The 14,243-nt window shown below is 29.9% G+C and overlaps 2 protein-coding genes and 1 long non-coding RNA gene across 4 annotated transcripts; 1 reads left to right on the top strand and 2 right to left on the bottom strand.

The window, feature by feature from the left end:
- Positions 1-4,971: 4,971 nt before the first annotated feature.
- Positions 4,972-6,500, bottom strand: LOC145324234 (uncharacterized). The gene is made up of 2 exons (XM_080166854.1): positions 6,380-6,500; positions 4,972-6,115 (listed from the first exon to the last, which is right to left on the bottom strand). Exons 1-2 carry the CDS (start codon positions 6,489-6,491, stop codon positions 5,058-5,060), a joined length of 1,170 nt encoding a protein of 389 aa, XP_080022980.1. The 5' UTR covers positions 6,492-6,500; the 3' UTR covers positions 4,972-5,057.
- LOC145324477 (uncharacterized) lies at positions 6,497-7,729 on the bottom strand. Its single transcript, XR_013881279.1, has 5 exons — positions 7,605-7,729; positions 7,234-7,300; positions 6,941-7,001; positions 6,550-6,737; positions 6,497-6,509 (listed from the first exon to the last, which is right to left on the bottom strand). It is a non-coding gene; the product is annotated as an uncharacterized LOC145324477 (long non-coding RNA).
- On the top strand, positions 7,059-12,191 carry LOC145324233 (uncharacterized). 2 transcript variants are annotated; one of them, XM_080166853.1, is made up of 5 exons: positions 7,626-7,731; positions 8,257-8,858; positions 9,251-9,342; positions 9,978-10,036; positions 10,280-12,191. In XM_080166853.1, the coding sequence occupies exons 2-5, from the start codon at positions 8,734-8,736 to the stop codon at positions 10,559-10,561; spliced, it is 558 nt and encodes a 185-aa protein (XP_080022979.1). In that variant the 5' UTR covers positions 7,626-7,731; positions 8,257-8,733; the 3' UTR covers positions 10,562-12,191. The 2 variants fall into 2 exon arrangements, with proteins under 2 accessions (XP_080022978.1, XP_080022979.1); XM_080166852.1 differs by lacking the exons at positions 9,251-9,342; positions 9,978-10,036; positions 10,280-12,191 and adding an exon at positions 7,059-7,557 and having other exon boundaries at positions 7,628-7,731; positions 8,257-8,714.
- Positions 12,192-14,243: the final 2,052 nt, after the last annotated feature.

The raw sequence follows: 14,243 nt of genomic DNA, 5'->3' as shown, positions 1-14,243 counted from the left end.
AGAAGCCAATAAAGATGCTTTTCATAAATGTAGTTTTCCTATTTTAAAAATTGCTTTTTTGTTTTTAAATTGTTTGCATTTGTTAAGTAGCTATGCTATTAAATCCATCCATAATTAGCTGTGACTACTGATTTAAAAGCGCAATATTTCAAACCAAACTTGAGTGTACAAACCTTGATATTAGATTAGTGGTGACATAATCCTTTGGTTAGCCATAAATTCCGCAAAATTTTCATGTATAAAATCATCACAAACGAAAATTATTACTCAAGCTTAAACTGTCCCTTCCATTTAACTTACCTAACTTTACAATCAACATTAAACCTTTCTAGATTGTGTAATCTTGCGATTATGGAACACTTTGTGGACGTGACAATATGCGGAAGTGAATACACACCTAATCCTTTGCCTTGTATAACAATACAATAGAAAAAAACTTCTGCCTTTTCATCTGATTTTAGTAGCCAAGCTACTCTTCAAACTGCACATCATGGTTAAGGTAAGAGAAGTGACAATACTAAGAAAAAAGATAAACTTTACATCCAAGATAAAGTTTAATCGGTTTCCCTGAAAATACATAAACAAGCACAAAAACTATTTTAAATAAATAAAAAGAAAGGAATAGGGTTAGTATTTGTGTTTTTTTTACTTTAGGTCAGATAACAGATCTATAGTAAGATGTATAGAAAGATTACTACCTCCCTAACTTTTTCAATGACCTCTTTCGTCTGCTACTAAAATGTTTCAATATAAGCGCAAGCTACACTATTGGTTGATTTTCCTTTACCCATTGAGCGACGACACAAGAACATTGCAATGGGGAGATACAGTTATTCAACCCTTTCTCCCTCGATGTTTTACTCTAATGGTCAGATAATGTGATTTCTAGGCCAAAAATAGCCCAATACCTGCCCAGAATCAATACTAAGTGAAATCGTTCCAGTCGTCTACGAGATCTTACTGAACATAAATACACACAACCAAAACCAAAGCTATACAGAACATGCTTTATTTTGTGTTAAAAAATAAATATAAATCTACATGTATGTTTATTTTAAGGATGGTATATTGTATATTAATTTTATTAGCGTTGCCAGATCTCAATTATTGTATTTACTATTTATTGCTGGAAGCTACTCAGTCTGTCAGTCAGTCTGTAATAGTTAGATCTTTTTGGGCACCGCATTTATACACCTCGCAGCGGTTGGACGTAGGAAAAAAATACCTATTTCAATTATTTTTAATATACTACCAAAATAGGTAGGTTTCAGTGCTCAACAGATACTTTGAGGAAAAGTATCACACAGGGTGGCATGCTTTCTATTTTATTTGTTTAAATTGTCAACCCTGTTTTGTTAACCAACATTTAGAACCACTAAAGTTTTTGAAGGTTAGAGATTTAGCTGATAGAATGCTTTGTTATACTAGATTGAAAAATAAACACACAACATTTTTAATACACTCTTAAAAAATTTGCAAATATTTATTTTTATCATTAAGATGTATGTAGTAATTTTGAGATTATTTGTCCTTAAAAATCTCACCAAAGCTTTGTTTTTTGCTTTGAAGTAACTTTCCATTGAAATTTTATTTGTAGGTATGTTCCTTAATGTCTCTAAAACGTCCACAACTTTCTAAAATGTTTTAGTCTATTCTAATTGTAGTAATTCAAGAAACTTAACAATAACATGAAACATGCCTATTTTTTTGAGGGGGGGGGGGGGAGGGGACTTCATATGACATAAAAATAGGTAGACTGTCGATTACGGACGTTCGGCCAGACTCTAAATATACAAAAAAAAAATTCCCTGAAAAATTGTTCATTTTTTACAGTGCATATTTTACATCTATTTATGTATGAACATAAGGGCGTACTTAGGATATACAACCAAACTCACTCTATAACGCATTGAAGGATATTAAAAAGAAATTGTGTTAGTTTAAAAAAAAGATAATAACGATATTATCACCCAAAACAGGGGAGCTTAGAATATTTATCAACTCAAAATGTATTAAAGCGTCGCTTTCATAATTATTGAACCAGTTATCCATTCTCATTAAAAGCAAAGTTAAGACTTAAACAGAAATTAAAGCTTAGTATAATAAAAAAAGCGAACGAAAAAAAAATGACTGAAAAAATGGGCATAAAAAAGAGATAGTATACAAAAATATAATTAGTGTAAAAGAAAAGAAAAAAATTATAACATAATGAAAGAAAGAGAGCAAAATAGATAGACAGATAAATAAATAGAATGAGAGAGGTAAAACGACACAAAGGCCACCTTATCAGATTTCAAATTCAATGAAAAAGAATGTTGAAATCAATACTAAACTTTGGCGTTGTAATTATATCAACAAAAATATTTGATATATTTTTAGAATATGATATTCATATACAGAAATGCGTTTTAGGCTTTGGCTTATAGCAGGGCAAATCATGAGGTATACTACACTAGGACAACAGACGATACATAAATCCCCCAATACCTTCAATAATTATAAGTAAAATTCCTTAAAATTCCTAAATTTCGTTAAAAGTTTTTATGTAGGTTCATTTATAGTCAGTTGTTCTCTCCCTCACTTCCTGCTAAGTAGACCAAAAAGTTATACTATAATGACACTTTCTAAATGCTACTCTGTCAACATTTACTAAATTGTAAGTCATCACATGACCACTAGGTTCAACTGTAAATGTTGGTGTTATGTTATGAAATGTTTACAACAAGCTGTGGTTTATAATAGAGCACAATAAACAGGGACAATGTTTCTCGAAGTAGCATAATCAACAATATTTAAAACCAGGTATCCAAATAAAACTTCCATTATAAGGAGAACTCAATCGCGTTAATCGAGATCTTATAATTGAAATGATCTTATAACATGAATAAATATATTTTTGATATAAAAGGGGAAGGATCAACTATTCAGAAGTTAATGTAAAATTAATAACTATAGTATGAAATATAGAGTTGCTACACTTCTATGTATTATTATTGCATACCTAACTATGAAGTTAATGTAAACTTACTATAGAATGAAAATAGAATTGCTACGATTCTAATATCATTGCTGTAAAAACGGTTTGTTCCTTTATCAAACAAGATAGGGAAAATTCTATTTTATTTCTACTCAGAGAAAAAGAAAAATCTATGTTAAGGTGTTGTCAAATAATTTCTCTTTATACTTTAATTATCGGGTAAATAGCTCGTTGGTTCAGTGGAGTATTATCCCTGAGCAGTAGAAAAAAAAAGTCCTTAGATGTAAATAAACTTCCCTGCCACCAAAGTTTTAAGACTGTAATTTTCTAATATTCTTTTTCTTTATTAAGGTGTTAAATAAGGCGGCTCGGAGACGGGAGAGGTGCAGTACAGACCAAACAAACAGATCAAAGCAAATTTCAAGTTTTTACCAAGTTTAAAATGGATAAGAAAATACAAGAATGTACCACTATGTATTAGTAGAGACAAAGAAATAAATGAATAATCAACAAAGGTAAAATTTGATTAAGTTTCCTTTTCTTTTATTTTACTTCTTACAGTTATACAAAGCAAACATCTGATTAGAAAGTAAAATATATATATTACAAAAAAAATAAGAAATTCAAGCACACAAGTATATACTAATTAGTAATATTATTACAATGGATAAGATACCTGGTAAATATAACCAGAGCATATACTGTATAAAATGATTACTACTTAAAGACTATATTCTTAGATTTAGAATATTATATTTACACCAAGTCTTTTGGTATTTTAGGCTTAAAGAAAATTTTAAATTGAAATTGTTTCTAAGTTTTTATGTATGCTTAAGACTCTAAGGTAAAGTATAAGCTAAGAAATAAATACAAGTGTTTTGACACTTAGAATCTTTAAAGAGAATGTAAGATAAAATATTTCTAAGTTCTTTTTGTTCTTAGGGCTTAAAGTAAATTAGGAACTAAAAATAAATACAAGTGTTTTGACTCTTAGAATATTTAAGGAGAATGTAAGATAAAATATTTTCTAAGTTCTTTTTATTCTTAGGCCTTTAAAGTAAACTATGAACTAAAAATAAGTACAAGTGTTTTGACTCTTAGAATATTTAAGGAGAATGTAAGATAAAATATTTCTAAGTTCTTTTTACTCTTAGGCCTTTAAAGTAAACTATGAACTAAAAGTAAATACAAGTGTTTTGACTCTTAGAATATTTAAGGAGAATGTAAGATAAAATATTTCTAAGTTCTTTTTATTCTTAGGCCTTTAAAGTAAATTATGAACTAAAAATAAATACAAGTGTTTTGATACTTAGAATCTTTAAGGAAAAATGTATATTAAAATTTCTCTAAGTTTCAGGAATAATAGAAGAAAAATATGGTACTTAGAAAATTTAAAGAAAACTCAAGCAAGAAAATGGCAAAGTATGAAATCTGCTTAAGAACTCCTTTACACTCTACTGAATAGAAAAACCTTATTGAACCTAAATTATAGTGCTAACCTGGATTAGAGCTAGAAGCTGAGTAGTGAACAATCTTCCCAAGACTGATACAAAAGTCTTGAGATTTGCCCTTTTTATACTAAATTTTGGCTATGACATCATAGCTTTTAGCTTGTAAAATCCAGGTTAAATTTAGGTCATGATAGTAAAAAAAACTATAAAATGAAAAGCTTTTAGAGCGCTAGATATCTTATGTAATACAATTGTAGAATATATGTTTGATTTTCTTTTCTTGTTTTTCAGTGTTCTTATTTGTTTTCTATTTTCTCGCGTAGTAGTTGGATGTCTGTGTTTATCCTAAAAAAAATAGATTTCAGTTTTTGTAAAGACATTTTTATCTTATGATTTTTCTTTACCTAATTCTGTCTGTATATTTATCCAGGAAAATATTCCCCTGGGTGTGTGTGTGATGTGGAGTGTTTAGCAATAAAATTTTCTTTATGTTAGGTACATAGCTTCTCTACAATTTTTCTTGTCCTGCCCTTATTTAGGACCGGTTTTTGTCCTAACATGCACTCTATTAATAGGAAAAAAAATAATTAAAAAAAAATTTTTTTAAGTCATACCTTGATGATAATTGTTTAAGCTAGACTGTCAAGAACTATTGATTGTCCACTCATCCTGATAGCTTGAACTGTTGCATTGATGATGTCAGTGATGTTCATGATCACGTCACCATTTCTAGTGGTAAGGACAACAAGACCAAAACGTAGGGAACTAAGCAGTTGTTGTATTGTTGTGGTGGCTGACTTTAGGTATATCTGTACGTCCTCCAGGTTATATACCTGTTCGTTAGCAATGCATCTGCTCAAATGATTAATTTCCCAGAAACGCCCAATATATACCATAGCATTGGCTTGACTCAATATGTAACTTAATGGTGTTCTTTCCAATTTGTTTGGTAGGATATAAACAATGGAGAAGTGACTTAAAATATTTATCAAGCTTTCAAGTGAGTCCATAGCGGTTACATTAGTAAGCTTCCTTCTTGGACATACATTGATCTTGGCGATTGTATCAACGTTTCTGGGTCCAATACTCATATTGTGTACTGCTGGAGGTGGTTTTGTAGCAAGAATTTTGGCTTTTCCAATCTCCACTTTGATTACTGCACACATCTCATGTATAGTTTTAACATCCTCTTCCTCTGTTTCTGTACATAGACATGGGTAATCATCATCTTTAGTAACTTCAATGGTTTCTAATGGTTTACCCTCTCCATCAATGATACATCGATCTAGGGTAAAATTCCGAATAATATTGACTCCAATATAGCGTTTGTTGCATTTGATGATGTGTATGACACGATTGCTGGTCATTCCAATATGGAGGTCGCATATAAGAGGGGGCATATCATATGCAGTCTCTGTGAAGGTATTTGGTTCTATCGAGAACTTATTTAACATGTTTTCAAAAAGCCTGTTCAGGTATAGAGTTCTGTCAGCTACCAGGAATCGATATCCTTCAGAAATGTTATTTAAGAATTCTGGTCTGTTTACTGGCTGTTGAAGATTGGTACCGTTTTCAGGTACATGTCCATGTCTTACATTTACAGCTAAATTGTTGGTCTCGGGGTTTCCAATTTCTTGTGCATTATTTTCTTCAATTATCATGTTTTCATTTGTTGTAGAACTGGCATCTAAAAGAAAAAAATTCACGCAACCTTTATTATATTTTCTTTATAGTTTAGAAAATGTTAATTTTTTTTTACATGAATGATTCATATGGATTCTGCTTGTTTTTTATATCTTTTTTTTTCTAGAGTGTGATATGTCCATATTTATTTTATCTTATTATAATAAATTTTAGTTTTAGTTGCATATATTTTTTTATGTTTGTTAAAAAAAAACTATTTCAGTACTAAATAGTCAGGGAGAAAGGAACTTGAAAATATAAACTGCACCTGTTTGTATAGCTTTGTTTTGTTGTGCTTTAAAAAGAGCCTGTAACATCACTGTATTCTTTCCAGCTTTCCCCCTGTTTCTCGACAGCCTCCGTCCTCCAGGATGTGTCATGGAGGTTACATTGATGATCTTGGAATTAGCAACAAATAATATTTGTTGACTTCCTTGCATCTCCAGTAAATGATTTTTCAGGGCAGACATCCATTTGTTTTCCTCAACTTTTAGTTTGTCTCTCAATTCATCAACATCATCTTGATCGATGAAGTCGTCTGGATTGAAGAAGTAGGTACCTTCTTCTGAATACTCCACGACGAGTATGGAGTTAGCTTCCAGCCCGATTGCAAGAAGAGTTGTTACCTAAAAAAGGAAAACATATTTATTTATCCTTTTATCTCTATATAAAGTGTTAATTGATATAGTGATCTTCTAAGTCGTTTTACATCCCAATTAATTACAATTTGTCTTTTTTTTTGGATCCAGTAATATGATATACATACACTTTTCTTCTGTAGATGAGGGATCAATAAAATATTTTTTTTTATTAAAAAATTAAGACTTACATCATTTCTGTTCTTTGTAAATAGAATGTGTTTCCTCATTTCTTCATTGGGGTATGTGTCACTAAAAAAAAATAATATTAATTTATTATCCCTGTATCCATGTGATATGTATTTTGATTTTTAATATAGAGAGCAATATTGGAAAGCTGTAAAAGGTGTTTCTGTCATTCAATTAGAAAAGAATTTTTTTTTGTCTTTCCTTTATTTTATTTTCTTTTTGTTCTTGCTTGATTTTTCTATTTTATGCATAAAAAAGGTATTAGTCATAAAAATGAAAAATTATTTTAACTTACATAGCAGTTGCTAGAAGCCTTGAGATCACAGCTGGGTCTGCACACTTATCCAGATCTTCTCGTAGCTCTAAAAAAAAAAACAGTTCATTATTGGCTTTTAGAGAAAATGGATATGCTTTCAAACTTTGTGATTAGTCGTTCTCAATGGGGTGATTCAGAGGTGATAGAGGAAATTCCTGAGATTTTAAGTGACACGTCAAGTACATCAACTCTGTCTACTACGTCTGTGGTTACTCATGCCCCCAGTACCCCTGAAACAACTACAATGGTTGATATCTCTTTGAAAAATTTGGATGTTCTAGAGGAGAAAAGTTTTTGGGAAAGGTTAGTTGAAGATTTTAAAAATAAATAGAAAAATTATATAGATTTACTTTTTTTTATATTTATTATTCAGTCTGATGTCCTGCTTCAACGATTTGTACTGCGTGCGTGATGTGATTGTGATTGTCCTTGGAATCACCGTCCTTATTCTTTTGGCTCTTATTGTAAGCTTAGCAGGTAAAATAATAGTTCCCCTTTTGATAAGGTTTTACAGGTTGCCATGTTTGAATAGTTTTATATTTCACGAAAGTTTTTTCTAAGTCTTAAATTTTCATTATCACTTTTAAGTCTTTTTCATTCAAAGTTAGAAAAAACATATAACATTTATCATATATATACATTAATAATTAATTACATAATATGTTTTGGCAACCCTTTTGCCTTCCAAGTTCAAGTTTATGACAGGGTTATAAAAGATTTATTTTGGTTAATTTCATTTTTACTCAAAAAAAAACTTTGTTGCCAAAAAGAATAACTTTATCTATATTTCAAAGAAAAAGAAATATTGTTTCTGCTTTTTTTTATTAATTTATAAAAAGAAAATTAAAGTTGGTAACCCTTTATCTGATTCTTACATCATGCTTGAAAAATACAACAATCGCCCGCAATTTTTAGTGATGGCTAGAAGTACTCGTGTTTAAATTGTTTATTTTTTTTATATATTATAAAGAAAAATGTCCCCATATCTTTTATTTTTTTTAGTGATTGCTTGCTGCCGTTATAAACGTTCGAGTTCTACCCATGACCGCTTGATTACGTCTACGAATGCCAGCTCTGTTACTGATTCTAACGAAAGAAACGATGTAAACGGTCAAAGCGCAGCTACTGTTTCCCAGGGTTCATCTGGCTACTCAAATCCCTTGTCCACCGTTGCGGCAGAACTGTTAGGACAAAAAACTACTTCTAATTCGCTGCAAAATAGTAACTTTGTAGAAGTACCCCTTACTTAGAATGTTCTGTTAATTTTACCTTATAAAATTATGTAGTCTATTTACTAGTAGAATTATATTTTTATCTTATTCTGAAAGGCCTTCATTTGTTCTATTTATCTTTAGTTTTTAAGGAAGTTATTATAAAACTTTATTGTAGAACCATATTATTAAGAAATGTGTTATATGTATATTTTAATAAAAAATTCTGAGGTTTTCTTTATTTTTCAGATTCGCAAAGTTAAAAATCATGAGCTCGTCCTCATTCAAGAATCTTATCGGCCAGCCGGAAAATGAGAACATCGACATTGCGTTGGAGAGTTCCAAAGTTAATGTAGCGACTTTGTCGCTCACATGTCTTTGTTTGTTCTTGAGGTAAAAATAAATATTTTGGCTACTTAAGTTAGATATATTTGTCCTCGAGTGTCCTAAGATAAAAACTCTACTTTTTTTAGCTCAGATATTAATCACGTGATTAACTTTGTTAATGTAAAAAACTTATACACATTTTAGTTTAACTATAGTTAAAGTTCTAAAATACTTAAGATAATTAGAAGTTGTTAAAAGAATTTTATCTAGTTAGGTATTTCTCTTTTAACAAAAATTTAAGCGTCCTATCGTAGGTAAAATTAAAATAAAAGTGTAAATAAAAAATGTGCTCAAAATGAAATAGAATATTTGAAGGAGAGAAAAGGGGTTATTCAGAAAGTTTTAATATGGGCTTAGTACTTAAAAATAAAAATTATAATATATTTTTTTCTTTTTAGTTTGCTCGTTACTGTATGGTTCTTCAGAGGCTGGTTGAGATTCTTTTACATAACTGTCTGCGAGTATTGTGGTTGGCTTTGTTTTTACTGCGGTAAGAAAATTCTTTTCTTTTTAATAAATAAAATGTTTTTTTTATGATTGGTGTACAAAGGATATCAAATTTAGTTTCTCATTAATTAAAGACAATTAAAAATTAGAAATCGAATCAGAAATAAGAGTGTTAAAACTGCGAATATTATCGTAATGTATATAAGAGCTAAATTATCTCTATTTTCCATCCTGTTTACTTAAGAAATTGATTTTAACCCGTTAAACTTTGTTATTAAATTTTCGATTACCTTAAGAAGTATTTCCCTTTGTACTTGCTTAGCTAGGCGGCTATTTATTTTAATATATTTAAAAAATGTTATTGGTTTGACTAATTGATCAATTTGCTTATTTTTAATACAATGTTTAAGCTTTTCCTTATTTCTAATTTCATTTATCCTTTGTACTATTATATTTCTAATTTGCTGAACAAACAAAAAAATAGAGATTTCTTCCCTGAGGCGCAAGTCCCTATTAGTATTTCTAATTATATTTTCATCCCTGTCCCTTGAATTGGGGATATTATTAAGAACTATATGTTCTCTAGAAGTCTTAAAGTTACACATTTAAGAATTTAAGGAAGATAAAGTCTTATTTATTTATATCTGAGTTTTTGTTAAAATTATGCTTTTTGTTTAGCCGGTAGAGATCCCCGCTCTGAAGATTTTTACTATGATGCTGATAACTACTACTCTAAGGTAAAAATCCTATGTTTACACTAATTGATTATATATGGTTTGAGATTTAGCTATACATACATATCCTACTGATACATAAAGTAAAGTTATGTTTATTTTCTTAATTTTGATTAATCTTGGAGAGAAAAAAAAATGGGGAAAACTATGTTTCTTAAAAGTAAAGATTCTGACTTTTAAGTAAAATTCTTTTTAATGATATTTCCGCTATTTTTCTTTATCTATGCTTAATTATACTTTTTTTAGACGCCCACAGACATTGAGAGGCCCGCGGATATTGAGAGGCCCGCGGATGTACCTCCGACGGCGGCGAGCTTCCCCGCAAGTAGTGTCCCCCCTTCGGCGGCTAGTGCTCCATCAGAGGCCTCAGAAGTGGTATTCAACCATCCAAGCCACTTCTCTTCACCTGTACGCGCTCCCTCTGTTGGCGGTGATAATCCTAGTTTGCCCGCGGTTTCTGGCTCGGAAACTGCGGGTGGACAGGATTCCACCGTTAATATGGACGCTACAGTGAAGATCAATATGTAAAAATTTTTATTTGGTTAATCATGGGGACAGATTCCTTCCAAAATTCTTTTATAATTAAAACTTTTAATAACTAATATTTGTCTCACTATTAGATTTTATATTTTATTTCAATGAATTTGGAAAGACTGTTTCCATGATTATCCATAAAATACTTTAAGTTTGCAGGCTGGGTTATTTTTAATTTTCAATTGTTATAAATTATTTACCTGAGTTGGTGATAAACTTGTATAACGTGCTAATATCCATTTTTCGTTGGGTTGCTATTAGTTTAAGGTTATGCTTACGACTAAACTTTATTCGAAAGGTCTAAATTAAAATATTCTTGTTTTTATTATTCACCTATCTGGGGGGTTGCTTTTACACCTTAATTAGTTTGCTTAAGTGTAGGTTTCTTTGTTAAGCTGTTTAAATTTTTATGCAATAAAATACCCACTATAGAGGGCAAAAAAAAACGACAAAAAAAATTATCTATTGGGATAGGGCTTTTAAAAGAGATAAAAAGAAAGAATATAATGTAAGTGCAAAGATAATTATAAAAACTCCCCGGGGATACTGTAGGCGAAAATTGATAGATAAAAAGAATCCTGCCTGCATCCTGTAAAAAAAATAATGTTAATAGAAATCTTTAAATTTTCTTATTCAAGGTTATAGAGGAGAATAGTGCTATTCCTTTTTAATTCGACCATTATATTATCAAGGAAATCTGTTTTACTTAATATTAAGGTGTATAAACATAAAGAATTTGGAGATTTCTATTATAAAATCATATAAAATTAGTATCGAGAGAAAAAATGAATATAGAAGACTGAAATATCAATAAGAAAGACTGAAAAAAAAACTTAATATAAATTGCCTCTAATTTTAGTATCTTTATTATCAGCTATGGGAAGTAAATAAATATTAAACTTGCTTAGTAATAAATGGAAGAATTAAGGCTTTTTATATTGATGTTTTAAATTGAAGTATTGCTGTGAATAATTAAGCCCTGCAGGGGCGTAAAAATAGAAACTCTGGCTGTTTTTATTAATATTAGTCCAAAAGATTATTGGTCACACTAACTGTGGGGCATAATAAATATCTGGCTGTGAGAAAATAAAAGTAATGTTTAGGTTTAAGCTTTATAGAGGGGAATAATATTAGTTAAGTCAAGAAAATATATAAAGTAGCAGATATTTTCTTTTTCGTTGTTTATTTGGGGCGGAAAAATAATTAATCTTCCAATTGATTAGGTATTATAGAGAGGGTATATGTTAGTTACGGTAATTTATGTTTATAAAGGGTAGAGAAAAATGCTTTTTCAAAGAATTGGGAAATATGAAGGGCGCAGCCGTTTATAGATAAGAAGTAAGTAATAAGGTATTTTCCACAAAATTTTTTTTATATTATCAATGTTATAGAAATAGATTAACGAGAAAAATTTGGGGTTATAGTTTAAAATATTATGTTTACTAGAGTTTAAGTTAAATTCCAATGGTAGAATTATAAAGGTAGAAATTCTATGTTTGTGTACCAAAAAGTATTTTGTATTATCATAATCACAAAAATCGACCCTTAATTATATCTATATTCAAAAAGGTAGCAGACTTTTGTGCTATTAAAAGTATTTATATTTTGTATTTATTAAAAGTGTTTTCGCCAATTTAGATCTCTGTCAAAATTCAAACGTCAGAAAATTTTTGTGTTATAATATATTTATAGCTGTTATTTTCAAAATTTGTTCCAGTTTAGGTCCATTCTTCAAATTATAAAAGTTTTAGATCAAAATAGAAATTAAAGTATTAGAAAAAGTATGAAATAAAGTATGACTTGTTAATATTAATATATGTAAGATTTTTATGTAAATTAAAGTTGTTAAGTTTTGTTGAAGTATTTTAGACCAATATATCGAAATTAAACATGTAAATTATTTGTGATATAATCAAGTATAAAAACTATATGAAATAAAATTCGGAAAAAAAAACTTTTTAGTTATCTTATGATATCTGTGTATTTGAGGTAATAAAATCTACTGAAAAAAAGCGACGTTACTCTATAATTGTTATGTCTGTGACAGAAAAGGAAATACTTATCGAGACAAAATTTGAGATATGAATCAAATAGTTTTTTTAATGATGTTTGCTTATTTCTTATTATGGGAGCAAAAATGTAATAAAAAAAACATGTTTGGTTAGAAACTGAAAAAAAATTTTTTTTGTTTAAAAAAAATGTTAATTTTTGGACATAAGGAAAGCGAAGAAAAAAACTGATTTGTGCTATAAAAATATCTAATCCCGTTGTTGAGAGTATGAATGTTCTTGTTACCGGAAATTTAAAACAAAAATATTAAAAGAACTTTGTAGCTTCGAGAGAGGGGAATATATCCCTCGTAGGTAAAACTGAACTTATTCATATGTATATATTAGACAGTATGGTTTCATATTATAAAATGGAAAAAGTATAAAGTAGTAGGATGTGCTGTCGAATATTGAATGTTATAATCAAAAGGCATTTCGAAATTGCTAATAGATATGAAGTTATTTAGAGAGAAAAAATTATGGGGAATATAATTTTAAGTTACACATATATGTTGAGTATGAAATATAGTCAAGGCAATATGTGCAGGTTGTTATTGTCTGCGAAATCTTTGACGCAAAATACGTAATACAAAGACGTTAGGATCGGTCGTAGATCTTTGATAAAGGTCAATAAGCGATTTTATGATAACAAAAAACATTATAATGCATAGTAATATTACCATATTGGTAAAAACTTCATCGAAATCGTTAATAATATAATCAAAAACGTTATGTTGGGGTTGAGTAGGAAATAAAGTAGTATTAATAAAAGATCTGAATAAAGATAACATTTCGGGGGGAATGGAATGAGAGGTAACGGTAAATGGGGAGTTTTTTGATATTATAACGGGTCCTACTGTTGGGTCTGTAAAAGATAAATTACCGTTATATTCTATATAGGCGGGAAAAGTCGTGTCCTTAGCATCATACTCCAGATCCCTTTTTAGGCTGCTCAGGATCGTGGGGGTGATAGTGTGTATCAAAATTCCATTTCCTAGTATATCGAAATGTTTTTTGTTCTGTATAAATACACAGTATGAAATTACCGCAGAAATATTTTTAGTATTAAGGGCATTGAGACAGTTAGTTCTGTTCTGAAGATTTTGCAGGGTTGACCCAGAATGGGGCGGTGTTTTATCATAAATGTGACTCATGTCATCATAAAAATAATCAGATTGCAAAGAGAAACCGTAATAAGCGACAGGTATTTGCTTAGAAATTTGTCTCACAGTCTTGACCAATTCATATTCAACAATGAATACAGCATCATTATCTGTTTTACCAGCAGCTAGAAAAACAAATGTATCAAAATTTATATGAGAGGTTCCATCAATAAAAAAATGTTCTTTAAGATTTTCGTGTAAAGTACCCTCCGTGGAAAGTTTCAAAATTGATGTATGAACTGAAATTATTGAAAGATACTCATTCAATAAAGTTATGATGTTTTCAGCAGCGTTGGCAAAATTCGACAATCGAGCTGTTTGCGATTTAAGGGTAACCCAGCTTCCTGCAGCTTTTAATTCAGTTTCAATATTTGTTGCTGCGGTAGCTAAATCTTCTAGAAGTTGAGTAGCAGTATCTTCGTTAATATGAACAACGAATGTTTTGTCGGCTGGGATCCCAGGGGG

Source organism: Acartia tonsa, chromosome 7, assembly GCF_053477335.1.
Source record: "Acartia tonsa isolate MP-2025a chromosome 7, ASM5347733v1, whole genome shotgun sequence".
In the NCBI taxonomy this organism is placed as follows: Eukaryota; Metazoa; Arthropoda; class Copepoda; order Calanoida; family Acartiidae; genus Acartia; species Acartia tonsa.
This window is presented reverse-complemented; position numbering and strand designations above follow the sequence as displayed.

Bases quoted from the DNA above. Each gene is read 5' to 3' on its own strand.
- LOC145324234 (XM_080166854.1), bottom strand. From the start codon at position 6,491: ATGACACATCCTGGAGGACGGAGGCTGTCGAGAAACAGGGGGAAAGCT. The intron at 6,116-6,379 runs GTGCAGTTTATA...TTTTTCTTTTAG, and splicing joins AAACAAAGCTATACAAACAG to ATGCCAGTTCTACAACAAAT.
- LOC145324233 (XM_080166852.1), top strand. From the start codon at position 7,340: ATGGATATGCTTTCAAACTTTGTGATTAGTCGTTCTCAATGGGGTGAT. The intron at 7,558-7,627 runs GTTAGTTGAAGA...TTTATTATTCAG, and splicing joins GAGAAAAGTTTTTGGGAAAG to TCTGATGTCCTGCTTCAACG. The intron at 7,732-8,256 runs GTAAAATAATAG...TATTTTTTTTAG, and splicing joins TCTTATTGTAAGCTTAGCAG to TGATTGCTTGCTGCCGTTAT.